Below are 24,210 nucleotides of genomic sequence, written 5' to 3' on the forward strand. Positions count from 1 at the left end.
AGCAACAGGGGCGTAACTTGAGGGGATGCAGAGGGTGCAATCGGACCGGGGCCCAGGAGCCTTAGGGGGCCCATAAGTACTGGCATCAGCATTGAGATTGCAGCTTCCATCTGGCCCATAAACAAAGGGAAGATCAACTCTCGTGCACAGAGTGGCAGAGGGAGGAGATGGTCCAAGTGGCATGAGCAATGCTTCAGGTAGATGAAGGCCCGCCCCTACTGCACCAACTACCTTATTTGCATAACTACAACTTCATAGTTGTTTTTCCCCAAATCTACAAAATTGACATACATAACAAAGGTATCACTTCAACACGGTGGTGATAGTTAACTATGCTTGGGGGAGGTAGCATTGTCTCTATAGAAACTCATTAGAATTGAGGGAAATATAGAATATTTACACAATTTTTTTTTTTTTGGATAAAAGAATTTAAAAAAAGTTTAAAAAGTAAGAATAATAAGGATGGATTTTCACACAACAGAAATGTTTGTTCTGTCCCTTTCATCTAAATGGGTCTTGCAGAAATCCATGTGCTTTCTATCAATACAACCCTTTTCAAATTAATGGAACCGATTTTTAATCAAAGAAAATATCCCCATTACATTTAGGTTGGGTTGTGCGTTAATATAGGCCGCGACTCCCATTGCTCGACCAAAGATCGCTGGATTGCCGTGCCACTAATGTTAGTGACTGGAGTCACATTGTAACCCCTAGTGTGCTGCGACCACAATGGCTAGTTGGCAGAAAGTCAAACAGTGTTCAACTTGAAGTCATGGTCGAGGCAAACTATGTTGACATTAGTGAAGGAGTTGCAAGGTGACCCTGTGATCTTAGGGTGAATGGCAGGAGTTGCAGCCAAAATCGTCATGTGGCCCTAACCTTGTGGCCGTAACCTATGCCTTGCCATTACACCAGTACCACTCTTACCTATAGGCTGTGTGTGATAATGCAGTTCAGTCCCAATCAGTTATTAGTAGAGATGCGCGCGTAGTATTTCATTGAATACCTTGCGCCCATAGGAATGCGTGTAAGCGGCCGAATACCAAGCGGTTAAGCGCAGTGACTATTCACTGTGCTTAACCCCTTGGTGTTCGGCTGCTTACACGCATTCCTATGGGAGCGAGGTATTCGATCGAATACTACTCGCTCATCTCTAGTTATAAGGGCTGTGCTGCAATACCAGATCTTTTCATACAAACCCCATAGCACTAATTGTTTAGATTATTTAGAATAATCTTTTTTATGACCAATTTTAGTTCAGGAATCCTTGAAATATCCTAAATTTCCTTCGGTGACTCAGAAATGAATCTTCAGTACCCGCAACAATTCACAGCCCCAAATAATCTGCCTGAATAATGTGAAAGGTTGGGCTCCCCGGAGATTAGCATGGGATGGATAGGTGGACAGCTGGACTATCAGCTCAGATTTCAGGTAGCATCTTCCTCGGGTAGTCACAAGAAGTTAGTATTGTTTTACTGTCTTATCAGTTGTTGGAAGGTTGGAATGCTCTGTGAAATATGGATAAATGGTAAACGGCGTGTTTTCACATAGTTCGCTGTGTTATTTTAGGAAACATAAAACTCATATTGATGCTCACTTGTGGTTGTTCATACTTGTGGGCTAAACTTTTGTTCAGGCCCCTAAGAATACTTAACACCTAGTAAAACAAGACACGTCTAAACATCTGTTACGGAGTGAGACTGCGAGCCCTTGTTGTATTGCTCTGGACCCATTTCATGAAATATTTCAGAACGTGTTAATGAAAAGAACATCGTACAGAATCTGAACTATTCACAAGATATAATTATTGTCAGACACAATTACTTATCCCCTGATATATCCTCGCAATAAAAATGTAATACATATTGTTAGATTTTTTTCATATCTATCTCATATAGATCTCTATGTAAAAGTTTTGTTCTTTTACCCAAAATTTTAATGAAGACGTGAAATCATCTTTTTCTTTTTTTTTAAATAAAGATTTTGTTGCGTTTTTTTGAGCCAAATCCAGGAGTGGATTGAGCAGAAGGTAGAAGTATAAGAATTTCCTATATATTTCCCATTCCTTTTGTAGACATTCTTGGCTTGAAAAAAGCAATAAAATCTGCAACAACAAAAAAAGCTGCGTTTCCGCAACCTGAGGTCTTAGCCTTAGGCCGGTTGCAGACAACCGTGGTGTGGGTCAGTGTGCTATCTGTGTATCTCATGGATAGCCCAATGACCCATTCTTTTCTATGGACCCATACACATGACCATGATTTTCACTGTACCGTGTGCGGGCCAACAGTCTGGGCCACATCAGATAGGACACATCTTATTCCAGTCCTATTTAACGACCCCTGCTTCCATGGTTGCTATTCATTTAATGAAAGGAGTCCTGGAAGCTCGGCTCGTGCATAGGCGGCACATAGTGACTTCTCTGTGTTTCCTGTGTTCTTTTAATTCATGGCAGGCCGGTTTCAGCATGGTCATCTGCAACCGGCCTGAAAATGGTTTACCAACGTATGGAACTTATTTGGGTTTAAAGATAAGTACTTTTTATGTAAATACTATATATATGTGGATTATAATGGACTGTCCATGCGGGTAAACAGTAATGGCCATTTTGAGTATAGTTTGTGTATATTTAGTTGGTACACACTTGTTCCTTTTACTATGCCCTATTTATACATGGTCACATAATCAGTGAGGGCCCCCCTATACGTGGTATATTTATACCATATAACTCCTGCATTTTGGACTCTTCTCTCTTCATTATATTTTTCAAAACCTTTTGTCTTCATTTGATAAATGATACGTTGACTCTTTTACATTTGATATATGTTTTCACATCTATCAAATTATCTATTGAGAGTGGATTGTTTCTGTAGTAAAAGATTGGAAAGGATTGAAAAAGTCCGACACATCACATCAATTTATAGTATGAAACGTTATCTCATCTGGCAAAAAAGGGGCACAGGTTTAGCAAACTTTAACTCGGCACCAGCATTTTCATAGAAAAAGTCACTGAGTGTCTTTTGCATTGTAATGAGTTAATGTCAAGTTACTACAGAAGTTTGCTACATCTGTATCACACTTCTGTACATATGGATATAACAATAGGTCCCTGCAATCTCAACTCTGGGATTTTCACATATTGTATTCTAGGGCAGGGGTCCTCAAACTTTTTAAACAGGGGGCCAGTTCACTGTCCCTCAGACCATTGGAGGACTGAAATATCGTTTAAAAAAGATTAAGATTATATGCTCCACAGTAACTCCCCCCACATTATTATATGCTCCACAGCAGGCCCCTTGCCACAGTATTATATGCTCCTCAGTATGCCCCCCACACAGTATTATATGCTCCTCATTAACCCCCCCCACAGTATTATATGCTCCTCAGTAACCCCCACACACACAGTATTATATGCTCCTCAGTAACCCCCCCACACAGTATTATATGCTCCTCAGTAACCCCCCACCACAGTATTATATGCCCTCAGTAACCCTCCCACACACAGTATTATATGCTCCTCAGTTCGTCCCTCACACTGTATTATATGCTCATGAGTTTGCCCCCCCCACACACACAGTATTATACTTACCCATGAAGAGCTCTCGTCCTCCTCCTCCGTCAGACTGCAAGCACTGATGACTTACGTTATCGCGCCTGCATTGGGGCAGAGGCCACACTCTGCAGTCAGTGTAGGCTGCGGTCACATGGACCGTGGCCTACACTGACTGCTTTCAGCTGTATGTGCATTTGCACATACAACTCAAAGCAGCAATCGCTCATCAGTGGGGAATCCTTTACCGCATTCCCTGTTAGTGAGCGATCCAGGGTGACGGCACATGGGCCACATGTGGTGGGCTGGAAAAATGTCCTTGGCGGGCCAACGGGCTGTAGTTTGAGGACCCCTGCTCTAGGGTATAATAAGAACACTTTTAGTCCAGGCCAAACAAAACAAACTAGAGGGCCAAACCTCACAAATATTCTTTGAACCAAGCCTGCTGAGGTTCGCCCATCTCAATTAATGACACCTTCCCAAAACAGGGTTTTTTTTTTTCATTTTTCTCTTGACTCCATTAAAGTCAAATTGACTTTTTAAAAAAAAATTTTTGCATTTTAAATAACTAGGCATAATTTCTACAAAAATGTTGGTTTTCCAAAAAACAAACCAGCAGCGGTGTCCTTGATTTCTAAACGCGCTCCATGTACTGTATACTAATTTGTACAGGTCCTGAACCTTATGAAAGGAACACTTGTAAATTAGAAGTTTTACATCAAGTGCAGCACAACAGGGTTCTTACAAATTTTGGAATATGAAATAAACTGACCTTGTAGTGTGAGTCCTTGCTCGGTGTTACTTAATACTCAGATATATAGTAACTGCCAGACAACCTCACCTATGTTACATATTGCACCTACCGTATTTTTCTGTAGGTGTTTCCTTTCAGCCACACGCGCTCCTTAGAATTGCATGAGATGCAGCTCCTTGAGAGTATTTCATTTGGACACATTGCAGTGTTAGAAAAATATTATATTATCTAGAGGAATTTTCCATGTGCAGAAAACCGGTTGACACCTTTCCTTACAAGCGCTTCATTCACAGCTGGGTTGTTGTGCGTGGAATGATATTTCACAAAAACATTCATTTATCCAAATGGCAGCGTAATGATCAATGCAGCAAGCTGTTCAATGTCTGGATGGAAAATACAATCTAGTGACATGAATAAGCAGTATGACAAATAAGTCGAGATGTTCACACACTGATACAAGGAAAGGTTAGTAAACATTAGAGATGAGCGAGTACTGTTCGGATCAGCCGATCCGAACAGCACGCTCGCATAGAAATGAATGGACGTAGCCGGCACGCGGGGGGTTAAGCGGCCTGCCGCCGTCAAAGCGGAAGTACCAGGTTCAGCCATTCATTTCTATGGAGCGTGCTGTTCAGATCGGCTGATCCAAACAGTACTCGCTCATCTCTAGTAAACATCAATGATTTTAGGCTGTGAAATGTAATATCTACGGTCCTTCCTTTGTATATGGTCCCATTTTTGGCCCAATGATATCTTGCAGAGCTAAATAAGTGCAAACCACCTGTATAAGAGATAGTTCCAGCTTCTATTATACAGGTAAGGTATATTGCGTAGATCGGACAGGACGATGATTCATTATCCATAAGGGTTGATGGAAACCTCATCAAATTTACCATGTGCTACATAGACATTGTATGTATATCATTTAGAGATGAGCGAGTAGTATTCGATCGAATATTGAGGTTTACTCGAATCGAATTTTTGAATATTTCACTACTCGCTCATCTCTACTGTATATATATATATATATATATATATATATATATATATATATATATATATATTTTAATGCCTACGTTGTCCTAGTTGCTTTCCCACCTCCCCTGCATAGTTATTGGTGTAAAAAAAAAAGTGTCAGGAAAGGTGGGAGGGGAATCAAATTTTTACTGCGTTTACCGAATACTGCTCTCTCATCTCTAATATCATTCCTTTGCATGCCTATGGATACCTTCAATATGTAAATTTGGTGATTTACTTCTCACACAACTTTTATTTACTAGTTTGGGGGGTGGGGCGGTTGAGATGTGCTGTTTCAGAATTTGTGGTAACGCCCAGTTTTTATGGTAAATGGTAATCGCAGTCGCATGGTACAGGGGTGGGGATTTAAAATCTAGATGGCAAGCTCTGTTTCTTGACCATTGAGAGACTGCATTTACACACAATGATCTGATGGTTGTACAATCCAAATGTAAATGTGTGGTGGTTATAAAATTATACACGTTGAGACATTTGTAATAGATGGTCATAGTTGGTCAAATAATGCGCATTATCAAAGTTTGTAAGGCATCTTACAACAGCTTCTATTTGGTGACCTAAGGGTAAGTTCACACGGGGTTTTTTGGACTGGATTTTGACACAGAATCCGCCTCAGAATCCGGCTCCAAAAAAACGCCTCTCATTGACTTCAATGGGAACTGTTCCCTTCCTTTTTCTGCGAGTGTTTTTTCCCGCTCATTGAAAAAAGAAGCGAGCTGCCCTATCTTGCCTTGAATCAGCCGCGGGTATCTGTGGCCTGACACTCCCTCCCAACTAGGCCCATTCATTTAGGCCTAATACGGAGCGGGGTGCGCAACTGGATGCAGGTGCACTGCAGCGGTATCCAGTTGCAGCTAGCTGCAGAGGCGTTTTTTGGAGCGGATTCTGAGGTGGATTCCCGCATCAAAATCTGTTCCAAAAAACCCTGTGTGAACTAAGATTTGGGTAGGTTAGGATGCTTTCATACAGCATTTTGCAATTTTTTCAAATTTTTTATTGTGTCATAAAAGTTATGGGCACATTTATCAAATCCATAGGTCATCATGTAATTTGGGATAGAATTCAAAGGAAGGGGCCACACGGTGGCTCAGTGGTTAGCACTGCAGCCTTGCAGCATTGGAATCCTGGTGTTCAAATCCTGCCAAGGGCAAAAACCCATCTGCAAGGAGTTTGTATGTTCTCCCCGTGCTTGCATGGATTTCCATCCCAAATTCCAAAAAAAGACATACTGATAGGGAAAAATGTACATTGTGAGCTCTATGTGGGGCTCACAATCTACATTTAAAAAAAAAAAAAAAAAAAAAAGAATTCAAAGGAATAGCTGAAACCCTATCCCATACCGATGCATCTAGTAAAAAACAGGAGCTTATAGGTAACAGACAGGGGGCAAAGCTATAATGGATATATAGGTAGCAAAAGTCTTTCTCACAATATAAGAAGAGAACAGTATTATAGGTAACACATGGTAAATGGGGTGGCTGTTACATATTTTGCGTTGGGACCCCGGAGCTTCAGCTTACGCTTCTGGGGACAGATGCCAGTGGTGGAGATATACATCTGTAGAACCTCCTGATGTACACCTCCAATTTACATTGCAAAACAGTGTGAAAGCAAACTTGGGGTTCAAGATTGTTTTTTCTGTTTCATTTAAAAGACCTTCTAAAAATGATACCAATGAAAGAGCAATCTCATGGTTCAACGTGTAAAAAACTGATTTGGTGCTATCACTTTTTTTTATCAGGCACAAAATCATAATCTACTTTGGTATTTTGTCCACTAAATAAAAGAATCATATATGATATGCTGTTTATTTACATGGACATTATGCAAATACCCTTCCATTGCCATCTGTTCATATCCATTTTTAGCAGATCCATTAAAGGGATAGCAAAAACACAACATCAATGTACCATCACGAGCCATCAAAGTTCTAGGCTTGACAGGTCATTGCAATAGCCATTAGTCCACTAACTTGTAGAGAACTTTGGAAAGTTTTGATATTCTGGAAGTGAGTAACGTAATGTTCAGTGTCAGTATCGTTCTGAAATATTTTTCTTTGTACATTGAAGCGACCACTAATGACAAATGGTCTCAGAACTTCATTAAAAAGATGTCAGAGGCCCGATGTAAAGCGTTAATCATCCTCAACTCATAACATGAAAAGTTTTATTTTCGCAAATAATATAAATTGAAAGATTCCATTGGCCATCATCATTTCCGAATGATCTATGAAGACGTTGGTCTAGTCCGCTGTCTCTTCTTAAACCTTTTTTATTCGACTTATCTCTTAATAGAGCACATGCATTAGGCAAGTGTTAGACAATGTGTTGATGCTGGGATGAATTCTTCCATGAGGACATCATTAGATAGGAATGTTCTCTGTAAAGAAACATTTACTTGTTGCTAGTAAAAAGCTGTCATTGAGATAAAGCCTAATGATATTCACTACATAAAGATATAAGATTGGAATAACCAGCAGTCTATACAATGACGGCATCAGATGTTCCTTTTATGTGGTTAGTTGGCTGAACAAATATGCTAGTGCATCCCATGCTTGTAAGACTACGTAGGGCTTCTAGAAATATTAGGTACTTTGTATGCTTTATGAAGTTGTGGTCAAGTCATCAAGTTCACCAAGTTTCTGTTAGACATTGAAACTTAGATCATGCTCATGGTTTAGGCTCTAGGCAGACAAGGTTAGTGTCTATGTGGCTGACTTTTTGTAATGGTTATCACATGGCTACATTCATATCAACTTATGTAAATGGCTATTCACTGATTTTATCATGTTGCATGTTAGCTAGGGTTGAGCTGATCTTGAGATTTCAGGATCGATCCGATTTTCCAGCTGATCCCGATCGTGAAATTTGCTCGATCGCCAATTGGAATCCGATCTTTTCCGATCCTAATCCTCAATCCTAGTCAATGCTTCTCTATGGGAAAAGTCACTTTTAGGGTTGAGCCAATCTTGAGATAACCTCTGACCTCGATCCCGCTGGAAAAGATCGGGATTGGAATTCCGATCATGATCGGGAAATTCACTCGATTGCCGATTGGAATCCGATCTTTTCCGATCCCGATCGCTCAAGCATAATTTTAACAACCTTTCAATCAAAGATTTCTCTAATTTTGCCCAACTTTTTGGATCCCTCAATAGACTCACTAAAAAAAATGGATACCACACGGATGCCAAACAGTCATGAAAAATGTCCCTTTAAGTAGGGAAAATCTGATATGTAACTCTATATCTCTTAATCTAAGAAAAAAATAATACAGAGATCACGATATTATATTTTATTCAGTATTGGCCCAGAGCTGGGGACATAAAGTTATATTAAATCTATTAACTCTTCTTCCTTTATTACCTATATGAGCACACATTAGTAATGCCATAGACTATGGCTGCCTTAAGAATTTAATATCTAAGATTTAAGTAGCAGTACTTGAAGCGAATAGTGTTAATATTATGTGAATTCATTTGGGTTTTATTACCTTCTTCCGCATAGCAGTTATGTTACTCATATCTACCCATCACGGGGATTAGTTGGTTATTTTGCCCGGGTGTCCATTTTTTGGATTCTGAATGGATGGGCATAATTTTGTATTCTTTCAACTCTCTTGGCACTCACATGATGTAGTTTGGAGATTTTCTTGGCCGAGAGACCGCTATCGATGAGTTGGATATCTTAATGGCTGAGCCTGAATTTAAGCAGTGACCTTTCGCTTAGGAATCCACCTAATAACACTGTGAACTACTAGGAATGTGAGAACAGGTTGTATTTTGTAGTATACAGGAAGAAAAAGGTTTTACACCACCAGGGGCAAAACAGTAACAATGCAGTTATATGACAAGAAACTGCATAACTAATCATATGCTAAATAGTAGCAAGTCTAAGTTATATATGAGATAGCCAAGATGATTGTCTATAAAATGATTGTAGTCTCACATTAGAAGCTGTAGTGGATGGTGAGATATGGAGCCTGCAAGCCACAAGTTCAAAACATTGTTACCCTTTTGCTTGTCAGTGTATCTTCCCTCAAAACAATTTCAGGTGTATGGAATGGAGTGAGCTGATTCCTTCTCTTCCCCAACAATAAATTAGGTGGAGAGTTAAAACACCCAAATACAAGACAGTTTTTTTTTTTTTAATGTATATTGTGAGCCCTATATAGGGATCACAATGTACAATTTTTTTTCCTTCTATCAGTATGTCTTTGTAGAACGAGAGGAAATCCACGCAAACACGGGGAGAACATACAAACTCCTTGCAGATGTTGTTCCTGGCAGGATTCAAGCCCAGGACTCCAGGGCTACAAGGCTGCAGTGTTAACCATTGAGCCACCATGTTGCCCCCCCCCCCCAAATACAAGGCAATTTGTCCACCCCACCGAAATTGGTGGGTTCAACCGATATTAATAAAATGTATATAGACATCTTAAGTAGCAGGATCAATAGGAAACCAAAAAAGGTCAGACACCTCATTCTGCCAATTGGTGAAGGTTACAACATTGAGACCCCAATAGTTGGACTAAAACAACTCCTTAAGTTTAAATATATAAACATAGACTTTTGCCAATACATATTTGGTAGGAGAGGCAGTAATAGCACCAACATGGTTCCCCCAAAGTGATGTACTTTAATTTCAGAGTGATATAGACATAATATGTTACCTGGATAGTCATCTTGTTGAGTGAACCCAGATTAATATGGTAGCCGTTTTTTTCTTTTTTTATTATACAGTATCGTGAAAGCCTAATCTGATCATCCAGAATAAATTAATGTTATCCTACTTTTCATTACATCATTTGTCCATGTTAGTAGGCAGACACTTAGGTGATATGGTGTTATCTTCACCTATGTTACCTTGGAGGATTTATTGCTTTCTTGTGTCTTAGTAGTAATAAGTAATTAGGTGCAACAATCAATCAACTTGTCGTACAAGACACCTTGTGTAGGAGAAGCAATGACTTTGGCATCCTTCCTATATCACTTATAATCTGGTTTCCAGCGTGACTGTGATGTCATATACACTCATTTTAGTCATCAGGAAGTTAACATGATGGTGTCTAGTCAAAACTACTTAGGAGTGTAGAGCATCCATTTCATGCATGTACAGGACATTCCTTAATAGATTCCCCTCCCATCAGACATGTTTTTTCCTCCTGAGATTTTCTTGACGTGTTTGTGCTTCTGGTTTTCATGGATGTTTTGTAATCTTATGTAGGGTTGAGCTGATCTTGAGATTTCAGGATCGTTTTTAAAATCCAATTTTGAATCATTTTCCAGTTGATCCCGATCATGAAATTTGCTCGATCGCCAATCGGGATCAACCCTAGTCTTATGATGTAATAGGTCCTGGTGCTCTGCTTTCATATAGGTTTGGGTGTTGGAAAGTTTTTTTAATGTTACATTATGCATATATAATAATTTATCCATTAACTGGTTGGAGAAAGATGTATGATGGTACTCCTATGATGGTGCTCAGATTATCTATAGGAAATAGCTGATATTTTTGTTACATGGAAAAAAGAAGTAACATATCCCACTTTGCTGATAGACCTACAGTGGGATTAGGGATCTGAATATGGGTCAGTGTCTCCTGAATGTTAGTCAATGTCCTCAGGCATCTTGCATATGGCCACTTTGTGATGACCTTATTATAATCCATTGCATTAGTGAAGTTACCATTTGACCATTTGATCATTGCTTACACTCATCTCAGGGTGTGTATAGTCATAGACAATCACTTTATATGGCAAATTGACACTATCATAATATCGGTGTGTGTATATACAATCACTTGATGGCCTGGAAATGAAGTCACCACACCTCTGTACCATGTGACTGCAGTAAGGTTGAGAGTTAAGGATCAATTTTAAAATCCGATTTCCGATCATTTTCCAGCCGATCCCGATCCTGATCCTGTGAAATTTGCTCAATCGTCGATCGGTATCCGATCTTAATGATATATACATGAATAGGGTTGAGCCGATCTTGAGATAACCTCAGATCATCTCTAGATTGGGGATCCTTTGTCTCCCAGTGCTTGTTAGACGCTAGTATAAATAGAAGACTTATGGAAACAGCCCATATATCCCGATATCTCACACATTAATATGCTACAAATTAGCTAAAATCTAAAGGCCGCAATAGATGATGCCTCCATCTAGAACCATGGATCTCTTCATTTTAGTAGTTCCGATGGATTGTGTTGGACAGGGACTATTATATCTACATCTTCTTTGTTGATAACCTATAGTACTATATTTTTTTTTCTGTATTGAAGCTGACATGACCATGCTATATAGCTGACAGTCACAAGTGCCAATACCTCCTGCTGCTTCTGGCCATCTTGTTACGGATTGCACGGCAAAGGTCTCTTTAGAGCAGCTTGTGGTCATGATCTATTTTCTTATGACATATTATCCTAGGACTTCATGTGTTTTTTTCCCTGTTGAGTTGAGCAGAGAGTAAGAGTGTAACATCCGTAGATATATGATATTTCTGCTTCCTTGTGGAGCAATATTATTTCCATTCTTAGCTGGATCTCATTGCTGAAGGACAATGATGGATTTGGTGATGACTATGGTTACAGTACATATGGTGACACATATCACGGTGTTTCATTTTAGTTTATTTCTATGTAATACTTGTTATACTATTTTACGATGCTTGTGACACCTGAGTCATAACATATTGAATGCGGCATAAGCTCCACATACGTCACTTTTTGACAGTATCTATGACTTTTGTAGTGCCTATGGCTCCAGCCTTTTGTAGTTTGGAGCCATAGGCACTTTTTGTGCTGCTATTGGGATTGAGCCGATTTTGAGACTTCAGGATTGTTTTTAAAATCCGATTTTCAATCATTTTCTAGCTGATCCTGATTGTGAAATTTGCTCGATCGCCGATCGGGATCTGATCTTTCCCGATCCCGATTGTTCAACCCTAGTAATGTAATGTATGTACACTAGGGTTGAGCCGATCTTGAGATTTTAGGATCGTTTTCAAAATCCGATTTTCAATCATTTTCTAGCCGATCCCGATCAGGAAATTTGCTCGATCGCTGATCAGGATCCGATCTTTCCCGATCCCGATCGCTCAACCCTAGCTGTTATATAATGCTTGCAAGGGGCATAATATTAAGAATTCTCCATGTATATTTGAATACACCCATGATAAGGACATGGAACATATTCATATACATATAGAATCCAACAGAAAAACCTCTGCATGACTCTCCGTGAATTCAGAGCCATATGGAAGTACGGTATGGCTATTCCATCCCTCACTATAATCTATGGAGTAGTTTAGGTTGTATGGATAGATTAGTATATCCTTCCCGGTTCCCTTACATTTTTACATAATTTAATGTATTCCCAGCAAAACTGTTTTAACAATTTAATGAGGTTACGATTTCTGCTTCGGACAACCTAAACCAGCAAGAATTTTATTTTTCTTTCTTATTAAGAATTTCATGCTGTTAGATCATTGAAACATTATTTTTAACTTTTTAAATCAAACCTTTGATGTTAATATTGGTAGATGTTCATGGTTTATTCGCCTAGAACAATTTGTCTCCCTTCCAGCAATAACATTTAGTTGAGTCCTGGTTTGGCAATTACTGACCACAAACCGGGGCCAAATGCTTAACTACTACACTAATCTCTACTTAACTATTAGGCTGTTGGCCTGTTCTCGGCATCCTCTGCCAAGCCTTGTGTGGCTGTTTCATACCGCTCAAACACAAGCTCATATGATAGATTTCAGAGGGTATGAAGTTACTTCTGTAATAAAATCATTGCCTACCGATGAAGCCAAGTAGTCTTAATAACAGTAGAAGAAGAAAGTGAAATAGCACATTCCGGATTGAAGTACTTATTAGTTTATTTCCAAGGATTGCATGTGTTACCGATCAGTCTAGTTACTAGATGGCACCCTATTTATGGAGGATGACCTCCATATTAAAATGGTAAGTACCATAGCCTTTAAGTCTCATACATATTCCAAGCTTAGGGAGGGTTCACACAGAGTTACGTGCCGCAAAATCACGGCCACAAACATCACGCGGCACGTAACTCCGTGTGAACCCTCCCTTAAATAAGAGGGCTTTACCATATTGACAACTTTTCACATATTCACAGGGTAGGAACTAAATTTCTAATCAGTACGGATACATACTGTATTCTAGGACTCCGACCAAACACGAAAAAAACAGATAACACCAAAAATTGTTCAGTAAAGTGCAGTAGATAGAGGTAGCAAGCATTAAAGGGGTTGTCTTGGCTAAAAAGTTATTTTTTAATTAGGCCAAGGGGGGGTTTTAAAAAAAATCATACTCACCTGTCCCTGGTGCTCTGGTGCCTCCCGGTGTGGTCCAGTCCTCCCGGTCCATTGTCTTCCAGCAAAAGTCACCTCCACCAATCAACGGCCTTGGTAAAGGATACGGCCCCCGAGGAATTCCACTGCAAGAAAACAATTGAGCAGCAGGACCGGAAGGACATCAGAGCATCGGGAACAGGCGATTGTTTTGGAGGTTTTTTTTCCACCTCCCCCGGACTAATTAAAAAATAAACTCTAAGCCTGGACAACCTGTCCACTGGTGCATTTCATGAATTTTCTCATGAAATCTAGCAAACAGTATTTAACAACATGTTAGCAGAACCCTAGAAAGCATGCGATATAATAGGTAAGCACGCAAAGATACACAAGATATAAATTTGTTATACAATATCTCAAAACAGTATTGGGCTGAAAAGTGAGTCATCTTGAGACACGCATATATAGTCTAGTCTAACCAAGAGGAAATTTAAGTACGGTCAAATCTATATTTTAATGTGTTCCATGTTGCTAAGTTATACTGACGTTTCATTTTGGGTAGCGCTATGGCCACAATGAAAAAAATTAGAACCATGGTGTCTTTCAAGTGAATGGGTTTGTTCTGAATTACTTGACTAGAGCCATTTCATCATGAATCAGCGATTTTGCCTCTTAATGATTGGTTGAGGTCTGACCTGTCTGCTCCAGTCTGGACCAATCCCCCGATAGTAGGGAGCCAAGTTGCCATATTGGGTGCTGAAATTAATGGCATTGATTGTTCAGAAATTGTAGGGGCTAGAGAAAAATGGAGTGGCACGTATCGAAATATACAAATAGCTGGAGTTAGGGGAAATAATGAAAATTTCTCTATAAATGCCATCTAAACAGAGTTTCCTATTCATAATTCTTGTGTAGAGTTGAGCCGATCTTGAGATTTCAAGATGGATTTTAAAATCCGATTTCCGATCATTTTCCAGCCGATCTCGATCCTGATCTCGATCGTGAAATTTGCTCGATCGCCGATCGGAATCTGATCTTTTCCGATCCCGATCTTCAACCCTAGTCAATGCTTTTCTATGGGAAAAGTTACTTTTAGGGTTGAGCCGATCTTGAGATAACCTCCGATCTCGATCCCACTGGAAAAGATCGGGTCGGAATTCCCATCTCAATCGTGAAATTTACTCGATCGCCGATCGAATCCGATCTTTTCCGATCCCGATCGCTCAACCCTATTCTTGTGTTCTAAAGTAAGATTGTCCAAGCAGCAATGATCTGATATACAGATGTACATCATTCACTTACTGCAGTGTGATATCTTATTACAAGACACAGCAAAAACCATTTACATCTGAGGCCCCACAGAAACGCAACTTTTTGTATTTGCAGATGTTGCTGCATTTTTTGTACCAAAGCCAAGAATGGCTACAGAAGGAATGGGAAATAAATAGGAAGTTCTTATACTTCTACCTTCTGCTCAATAATGAAATAAAATCTGCAACAAAAAAATCTGCATTTCCGCAATGTGGGGCCTTGCGCGCGACCGTGTGCTAACCGGCTGCCACAAATGAACAGCATGGGCGGCACATGGGGGATACACAGATGTTATTCAATGAATAGGAGACGCAGAAGCAAGGCCACAAAATCAGTCAGGAAAAGGACCTGTTCCATATTTTACAGCACATTGGACTGTGTAATTCATGGTCATGTGTGGGGGCCCATAGAAATGAATGGGTCAGTGTACTATCCGGGAAAAAAAGACCATTCATGCGGTTGTGTGCAAAGGGGCCGAAAGCTATTGAAAGACTCAAGTTAAAGTATGAGTTAAAGTAGGACAAATAGTAATTTCTTCATGTTAAATTATCATTTCACTAGTCTCGTCTACGTTCAGAAAGACGGTTCTGTCCTGGGCTCTATTATGTCAGCTCAACTGGTTAAACCAACCAAGAAAGGAAGAGCCCCTGGTAAAATGGCGTTGCTTCAGAATGACATTTCGTGAAGGAGCTTGGATCTCTCGATGGTGTGTTTGTACTAATTGATCTCTCCATTTCTTGCAGAATAATGGTTCCTTGATTTGGTGCCAGAATCACAAGCAATGCTCCAAGGTAAATACGTGTTTTTGGTCCTTTAATGCGGGTGGATTGTTATTTCTTTAAATAAAAAAGAGAAAGTGAGAAAAATGAACCATTAATAGATGATGTGGAAAAATGTTCCGTCTTTGTGTGATTCATCCCTCTGTCCTTACTCCCAGGGCTTTTTAAGTACCATAATAACTCCTTCACTGTTGAGGGCTCCATTTAAACATTGCTTTTCAGTGATAGTGCTTATTCAAGGCTTGACAAGTCTAGAATAGAAGTAAGAACGCTTGTTCGCTTAACCCCTTGTTTCTCTGGGAGGGGCAGCAGATCAGTCCAGACACTTCTAATGATTTAGGGGTTGAAGGCGGCTCATTATTTATTGTAGCTCTGCCATTAAAAACCCAAAGAACACGTAAACTTATAACTAATTGATTCTATTAGACAGAAATCTCATTAAGCTCTGTCGACGAAAGATGCATTACATCAGATGGTATTCAGCCCGAGTCTTTCTCAATGACATGAAGACTCTAATATGTATATGAATATCTATCCATCTATTGAAGTGCAAACACCAACAATTAATACAGCACTGTGCTGGCACTAAGAGCATTATTGCTATGTCTACTGTATATAGAAATACATCAAAATGAGCTTCTTTGAGATTCTTAGGCCCCGTTCACACGGGGAGCAGAAGGGCGGATTTTGGCACCGAGAGTGACGCGGGGAGCCGCGTCACTCTCGGGCCAAAATCCGCTTGCCACGACTGTCATGGCTTCCGACAGTCGCAGCTTTTCCCTCCGGAGTAGGCTCAAACGAATGGGCCGACTCCAGAGGTTGCTGCCGTGAAGAAAGGGCAGCTCGCTTCTTTCTTCGTTGCCGCTAGCTGAAAAAAGATTGCGAGCAGTCTACATAGACCACCATTGTGAGGGTACAGATTATGACGTGGATTCCATGCCATAATAAACCCCCTCTGTGCTCATGTGAACGGGCCCTTAGGGTAAGTTTACATGGGTTTTATGGACCGGATTTTGATGTGGGTATCCGCATCAGAATCTGCTCCATAAACGTCTCCGGCATCCAATCGCGGCATTCCGCTCCGGATTAGGCCTAAATGAAAGGGCCTAGTCGGGAGGAAGTGTCGCACCGCAGACGCCCACGGTTGATTCAGCCACAGAATCCTCTGCAAGATAGGTCAGCCTGCTTCTTTTTTCTGTGAGCGGGAAGAAACCACTAGCGGAAAAAAGAAGTAAACGGCTTCCATTGAAGTCAATGGAGGCGGGGGTTTTTGCCGGATTCTGAGGCGGATTCCGCCTCAAAATCCTGTCCAAAAAAACCTGTGTGAACTTACCCATAGTGATCAAATTATTTGATGCTATTTGCTAGTGACAAAGAAACTTCTTTAACCCCTTCCCGCCGATGGCATTTTTTGATTTTCGTTTTTCGTTTTTGACTCCCCTCCTTCTAAACCCCATAACTTTTTTATTTCTCCGCTCCCAGAGTCATATGAGGTCTTAATTTTTGCGGGACAATTTTTTCTTCATGATGCCATCATTAATTATTCTATATAATGTACTGGGAAGCAGGAAAAAAATTCAGAATGGGGTGGATTTGAAGAAAAAATGCATTTCTGCGACTTTCTTACGGGCTTTGGTTTTACGGCGTTCACTGTGCAGCCAAAATGACATGTCCCCTATATTCTGTGTTTCGGTACGGTTCCAGGGATACCAAATTTATATGGTTTTATTTACATTTTGACCCCTAAAAAAAATTCCAAAACGGTGTTAAAATTTTTTTTTTCTAAAAGTCACCATATTCCGACGGCCGTAACTTTTTATACATAGGTGTACGGGGATGCATAGGGCGTCTTTTTTTGCGGGGCCGGGTGTACTTTTTAGTTCTACCATTTTCAGGAAATGTTATTGCTTTGATCACTTTTTATTCAAATTTTTATCAGAATTAAAACAGTGAAAAAACGGCGGTTTGGCACTTTTGACTATTTTTCCCGCTACGGCGTTTACCAAACAGGAAAAATATTTTTATAGATTTGTAGAGCGGGCGATTTCGGATGCGGGGATACCTAACATGTATATGTTTCACAGTTTTTAACTACTTTTATATTTGTTCTAGGGAAAGGGGGGTGATTTGAACTTTTAATACTTTTTATATTTTTTTTATATTTTTTTTTACTTTTTTTTTTTTGCATTTATTAGACCCCCTAGGGGTGTTGAACCCCAGGGGGTCTGATCACTAATGCAATGCATTACAATGCTAATGCATTGCAATGCATTGCAAAAAATCATCTCTTTTGCAGGCTGTATACACCAGCCTGCAAAAGAGAGAATTTGCAGACCGGCTGGGAGCCTTTAACAAGGCTCCTGGCTGTCATGGCAACGTGACGTCGGCCCTGGAGCATGCTCCAGGAGCCGGCGATCCCTGCCAAAATGGCGGCGCCCATGCGCCGCCGGGAAAATGGCGCCTCCGGCGCCTTTGACAGCAGCGCCGGAGGGGTTAATGCCTCCGATCGGTCCGGGGACCGATCGGAGGCATTAGAGCCGGTTGTCTACTGCTTAAAGCAGTAGACACCCGGCGGCTATGGCGGCCGCCCGGCTCCCGGGCGGTCGCCATAGTTACAGACCTGACACGCGCCGTACTATTACGGCGCATGTCGGGAAGGGGTTAAATGGGACCCTACCCTTCAAAGACTCTCCCCATTCTGAGCCTAGGCCTCCATATAATGTCAGTGAGGAAGGGCATTCCTGACTGACTGTCAGAAACGCCCTTCTGACAGTGAAGAACTACAGTAACGGCAGCCATAGCTCTTCACCGGGGGCACAGAATGTGAAAGCCGATAGTGCGCTGAATTCAATGCACTGTTGGCTTTTTATAGTGGTGTATAAAACCGCATCCGCCCCAGGAGGTGAAAGGTCCTCTTAAGAAGGCTGAGACTCCCAACTACTACAAGAGGAGGGGAGCTAACCACATTTCCTCAGATACTGTCCATTTCTTACTATAGAAGATATGGGAAAAATTATATTTAATGCCATAGCAGGCAATAGCAGAATAACTCTATAACGTTTGAATAGACAGGTCTTTCGTCCTATATCTTACTATGTTATTATAGGATCACAGGGGATCTTAATGGTGAATTATTGAAATATTGTATAATATCAAGCTCTCATTTATAGGCCCCTGTGATTTACATGAATATGTCTGCATATCTTTATCTTGTAGTACATTACCTAAGCCTCTTCACTACAATTTACAGCATGGCAGAATACATTGGCAGTAATATTGTAGCGTACTGAAGCCGGCAGTGTGAATCCTGGTGATGAATGTGAATGTACATCTGCCTCCATTTAATAGGACCCTCTCAATGATTAAATCAACAAGATTAATGTCCAGAACATTCCGAGTCCTACGGTTGTGTCCCATTTGACTATTTAATATGTCAGTGGATGGTATCTACAAACAGTTAAATACTTGGCCACCATTAAAACATTTAGCCTAATCTGATTAGAGATGTCCAAATTGTATAAGTGGCCGCAGTTTATGGATCATCTTCCTTTTTATGATCCTCTTGAGATTCCAGGTCTTTAGCTTTTGACCGAGGATAATAACTTAGAGCACAAATAAGGTAGATGATTATTCCACATTATTGGAGTTTTCTCTGCCATAGGAAGATTGATGTCAGTGTTGGCAGCGCTTTGCAGCTGGGCCTGATCCAGTCTAAATGATTAAAATAATAAAATACTAGTCAAGGGTTCTGTCTGCACGAAACAATGTCGCTTACTGTTTAATTCGACAATTTCCTTCTATCTGGACGAGTCAGAATTATTTAATACCTATGCAATTTAAGTAGAAAAAACTGTTCATAGGAAATGCTGCTTTATCTTTTGCCTATACAGGAGATTCATTTTAATAAATTTACCTGCATAGTCATGTGGATTCACCGAGAATACTATTAAGTAAAGTACATATTGCTCTTTAGTGAACTACTAGAGACTGCCAATTTTTCCTAAGGAGTCTAATAGGCAAGGTAAAGAAGGAATGCAATGTAGCCCAAATGTAAAGCACCATGGAATTAATGGTGCTATATAAATAAATAAATAAACAAATAAATAATAATAATAATAATAATAATAATAATAATAATAGCTCTCCTCCACTAGGAAAAACTGGCGGTAGCTACATAAATTAAAGGGATTCTATCATTAAAATCACATTTTTTCTCGATCACACATAGGAATAGCCTTAAGAAAGGCTATTCTTCTCCTATCTTTAGATGTCTTCTCCGCACTGCCGTTCGGTAGAAATCCTGGTTCTCTACAATTGAAGATCTAACACAACATTTTAAGAATATCAGGTGTGTGTAATATTCAGTACTGTGTAGGTGTGAAAAAAACCCAAAAAACTGAAAAGTAACTTATTCTTTCAAAAATACAGATAACAGTTTATGTAAGTTAAACCAATATTTGGCGTGACCTTTGCACTTTGGTAGAACAGTCCTGGAAGTGATGATACGGCCTACACAGAGCCCCGAAGTCAACATCACCCAGTGTATGTGGGGTTACAGAAAGATCAGTGGTTAATTCTCCCAAGACGCTTGGAACAACCTTAATGTCTTCAAATACCATGTGCAAGTGTGCCTACAAGACAAAGGGTGGTCACACAAAGTGATTTAGATTTCATTTTGCTTATTCGCTTTGCTTTTTTTTTTAATTAACAAAAATGAACTATTAACACTTATATTTTTGAAAGCATTCTTACTATGCATCATTTTTTCCCCACATCTGGCTAAAACTTTTGCACAATACATTTTCCATTACTGGTGAAGGGGCAATGCTGGGCCATTATAGACTGGGCACCTGGAGTTTGCATCAGTGAGCTTACACTTGGTGCATGACCCTGTAGAAGTCAGCTGCAAACCCTAGTTTATTTACAGGGTATTGTTATTTATGCAACTGTCTAGCAGTTTTGTCTGGATGCCTTCTGGTGATTGTATGTTGTTTTTTAATGCTTTATGATTTAGTCATCATATGGTACACCTTATGACGGCATTAAGAAAAGGTATCCTTTAGGGAACCATCTCTCTTAGGGTTTACCATGCTTCCAATATATATGATCTTAAAGGGGTGGAAATACAGTACAATTTAACAGCAGTATGTGATCTAGCAGAACAAGCTGAGCAGATTGAAATATGGCTTAATTAGAAGAGATTCTGTATAATTTATATTCTATTCATTTATTTTTCTGCTTATTGTGAGCTCAGGAGTCCAGTGGGCGGTGCTATGCAGTGATTGACAGGATTCTCTATATGGCCACATAGATGATATAACCATCCACTGGACTCCTATGCTCAGAATAAGAAGATATTTAAGGGAGCGTTCACACTACCGTCGGTGTCCGACAGCTAGTGTCCGATGCTAATGTCCAAGCAAAATCTTGCGCGGACATTAGTATCGGACACTAGCTGTGTCCGTTACATTTTACATTGATTTAAGTGGACATCGGGTGCGTTCTTTTACTGTCCGTGGGTGTCCTTAACTGTCCATTCACAAAGATGTCCGATTTTTCAAGCAGACAGCAAAAAACTTCATGTACAGACCCCCTTGGGCCACACAGTAGCTCAGTGCAGCCTTGCAGCGCTGGAGTCCTGGTATTCAAATCCCACCGAGGGCAAAAAAACATCTGCAAGGAGTTTGTATGTTCTCCCCGTGTTTGCATGGATTTCCATCCCATATTCCAAAGACATACTGATAGGGAAAAAATGTATGTTGGGAGCTCGATGTGGGGCTCACAATCTACATTAAAGAAAAAAAAAAAAGATAGATCCCCTTTAAAGAGAATTTCTCATGCTGAACATGTAATTTAATCTGTAGATGGCATCTTATATAGCAGGAGGAGATGGGTAGATTTGTATATAGTTTTGTGAAATAGATTTGTATTTTATTCATTTAAATCTGTGCTCGTCCTGATGATAGGAGTCCAGTGGGCGGTCCTACTTAGTGATTGGAAGCTATTTCAGTGTGTGCGCTGTCATACAGTAAAGGCTGTCAATAACTAAGTAAGACCGCCCACTGGACTCCTGAGCTCAAAATTAGGCAAATAAAATACAAGGTATATTGAAGTTTTGTCCAAAGAGTTATATATCTGCTGAGCTTCTCCTGCTCTATAACACGCCGCCTGCAGACTAAACAGCATTTTCAGTGTGATAGGCTCCCTCATAAGGATGTGATATATCAGATAAGAGCCAAGTCACCTAAGCTTGAACTGGAAATGGGATTTGTGTTGTGACATGAGCATAATTCAGTTTCCCAAGCAGGGAATGTTTTGAGGTACGGATAGGAAAGCCAACGCTGTAGAAGGACTAGAGTCCAATGGCAGCCTGGTAGGTTAATCCTCCATATGATATGTATTAATCAAGTGCATTAGGTGGTTAACAAGTGCATTTATAGAGTACATGACAGTACAGGTCGTGTTGTGAATATATAGCTCTTCTGCCGCTGCTTATTTCATTACTGCCTTAGGCCATATGCCGAGACAAAGCATTTACTTGCAACAACTACAGGATACTTATAGAATGTACAAAATGCTCTTGTTTACCTGGCTACTTTTCAGCGCCCTGAGTTGTAAATTTCCCTTGTGCTTTGACAGCAGGAAATGGTCTGCTTGTGTTTGTTCTTTGAACAGATGCTCTAAGCCGACAGGCTTCATTACATTGTTTGTCATGATGAAATATTAGCTACAATGCCTGCAGTCGGAGGTGGAACATATTCAGTGCCCGGGTTGCTTGAGAAAGATAAAAATCAGAGCTGTAGATCCATTAGCTGGAAAAACTTGGAAGACAATTCTGGTCACCAGTTGGCCGAAGACATTTGTCTTCCTCATTATGGTAATAGTTTATATAGAATTGCTGGATCATTGTACAAGTTGCTGGACCACATCATAGAAAATCAGCGACCTCCTTGTAGAATTCATTCTTTAGCTTGCTGTAGCTGATTTTTACTGATCAGAACAAAAAAACAGTATTGGGATGTGTCATGAAGTCCATTATGTCATCATTTACTTCATCTGCCAACAAGCTGACGTGCGCAGAGAGGGTCTGACCGTCCCCCGACATCTGTTGGGGGAAACAGAGATCAGACATGTTGGAAGAAGTGTTGCAGCTGTCTATCCCACACCATATGGCATTAAACATGTATTTTCTGCAGATCTAACTATGCATGGTTAAGGAATGATAACTGTTCCTTAAGATAACCATACAGAATTGATGGATATATTGAATAAACTCACCTATTTTAGCTCTACCAGCCAGGGATCCAATGTGTATTGCAGATGTTATGAGAGAGAAAGGGACAGGCATATTGGATTTCACCATGTCCAATGCTGTTGTTCTTGGAGAAATACATTGCTGCCACAATAGTCTAGCACTGATATTCCTCTCCCCCATAGAAGGTACATGCATGATGGGCTTAGTTGCAGATGCATGTTTGTGGGAGTTTTATTTATCTATCTATCTATCTATCTATCTATCTATCTATCTATCTATCTATCTATCTATCTATCTATCTATCTATCATCTATGCTATCTATCTATCTATCTATCTATCTATCTATCTATCTATCTATCTATCTATCTATCTATCTATCTATCTATCTATCTATCTATCTATTATCCAGCCTTACATTCAATTACAATCACAGCAAAGTGGATGGAATTCTACTGAATCCCATCCCTACTTTGCAGCAAAATACACACAGCTGACTTGCTGCAATTTCCCAAACCATTATGGTTTTGGAATTCACAGCAAGTCGATTATACCTGCTGCTTTGTTTGTCCACTATCTTACTTTATTCCATTCTTTGTGGCCACAGCCCTGACTTAGCTGCTCATGAGTCAAGTGATGTATCTGCTGCTCTGAGGGGGGAGGGGCTAAGTGCACGGGAGCGAGCCTGTGTATCTAGCTATTCCTGTGTCTACACCACATGTGACCTTCCTGCTCTCAGATAGAGGAGAGGAGCTGCTTTCATTTCTTCTGTTCTCCCAGTTATTAGGCTAGCTAATACAATTGTGTTCATTATGGCAGAGACAGGCAGTCCCTGTATGTAACACAGAATGGAGTTGCTGCTGCCTGTACTTCATAGTCCAATATGGGTGGGAGGAGCTACACACAAATTTGGGGGCGGAGCTAAACAGCAGGTTGCATGTGAAACCCCGCCCACCAAATGATGCAAGAAACCAGGAAGAAAGAAGATTTTACAGCAGTAAAGACTGATGAGTATGCGACGTGGGAATACCCCTTTAAAGCCAGGGTATATGTTGGTTTCACTGAAAAACTACGCAGCTATCAGGAGCACCAGAAATGAGTCCAATGAGAATCATTGGACTCATCTATATGTGAGCAAGAGGTTTACTATTTTGGAATGTGGGCATGGATGTATTTAGAACAGGGCAATTTGGGGCACAAAATCTTGGCCT

The 24,210-nt window shown here is 40.2% G+C and overlaps 1 protein-coding gene across 1 annotated transcript in view; it reads left to right on the forward strand.

The window, feature by feature from the left end:
* ANOS1 (anosmin 1) overlaps window positions 1-24,210 on the forward strand; it is a 141,696-nt gene that overhangs the window by 12,522 nt on the left and 104,964 nt on the right. Inside the window, exon 2 of the mRNA XM_075263649.1 lies at window positions 15,711-15,758. Within this exon, the coding sequence (XP_075119750.1) occupies window positions 15,711-15,758 (48 nt within the window). The remainder of the gene's footprint in view (window positions 1-15,710; window positions 15,759-24,210) is intronic.

The sequence above is a fragment of the Leptodactylus fuscus genome, chromosome 2 (assembly GCF_031893055.1).
Source record: "Leptodactylus fuscus isolate aLepFus1 chromosome 2, aLepFus1.hap2, whole genome shotgun sequence".
NCBI lineage: Eukaryota > Metazoa > Chordata > Amphibia > Anura > Leptodactylidae > Leptodactylus > Leptodactylus fuscus.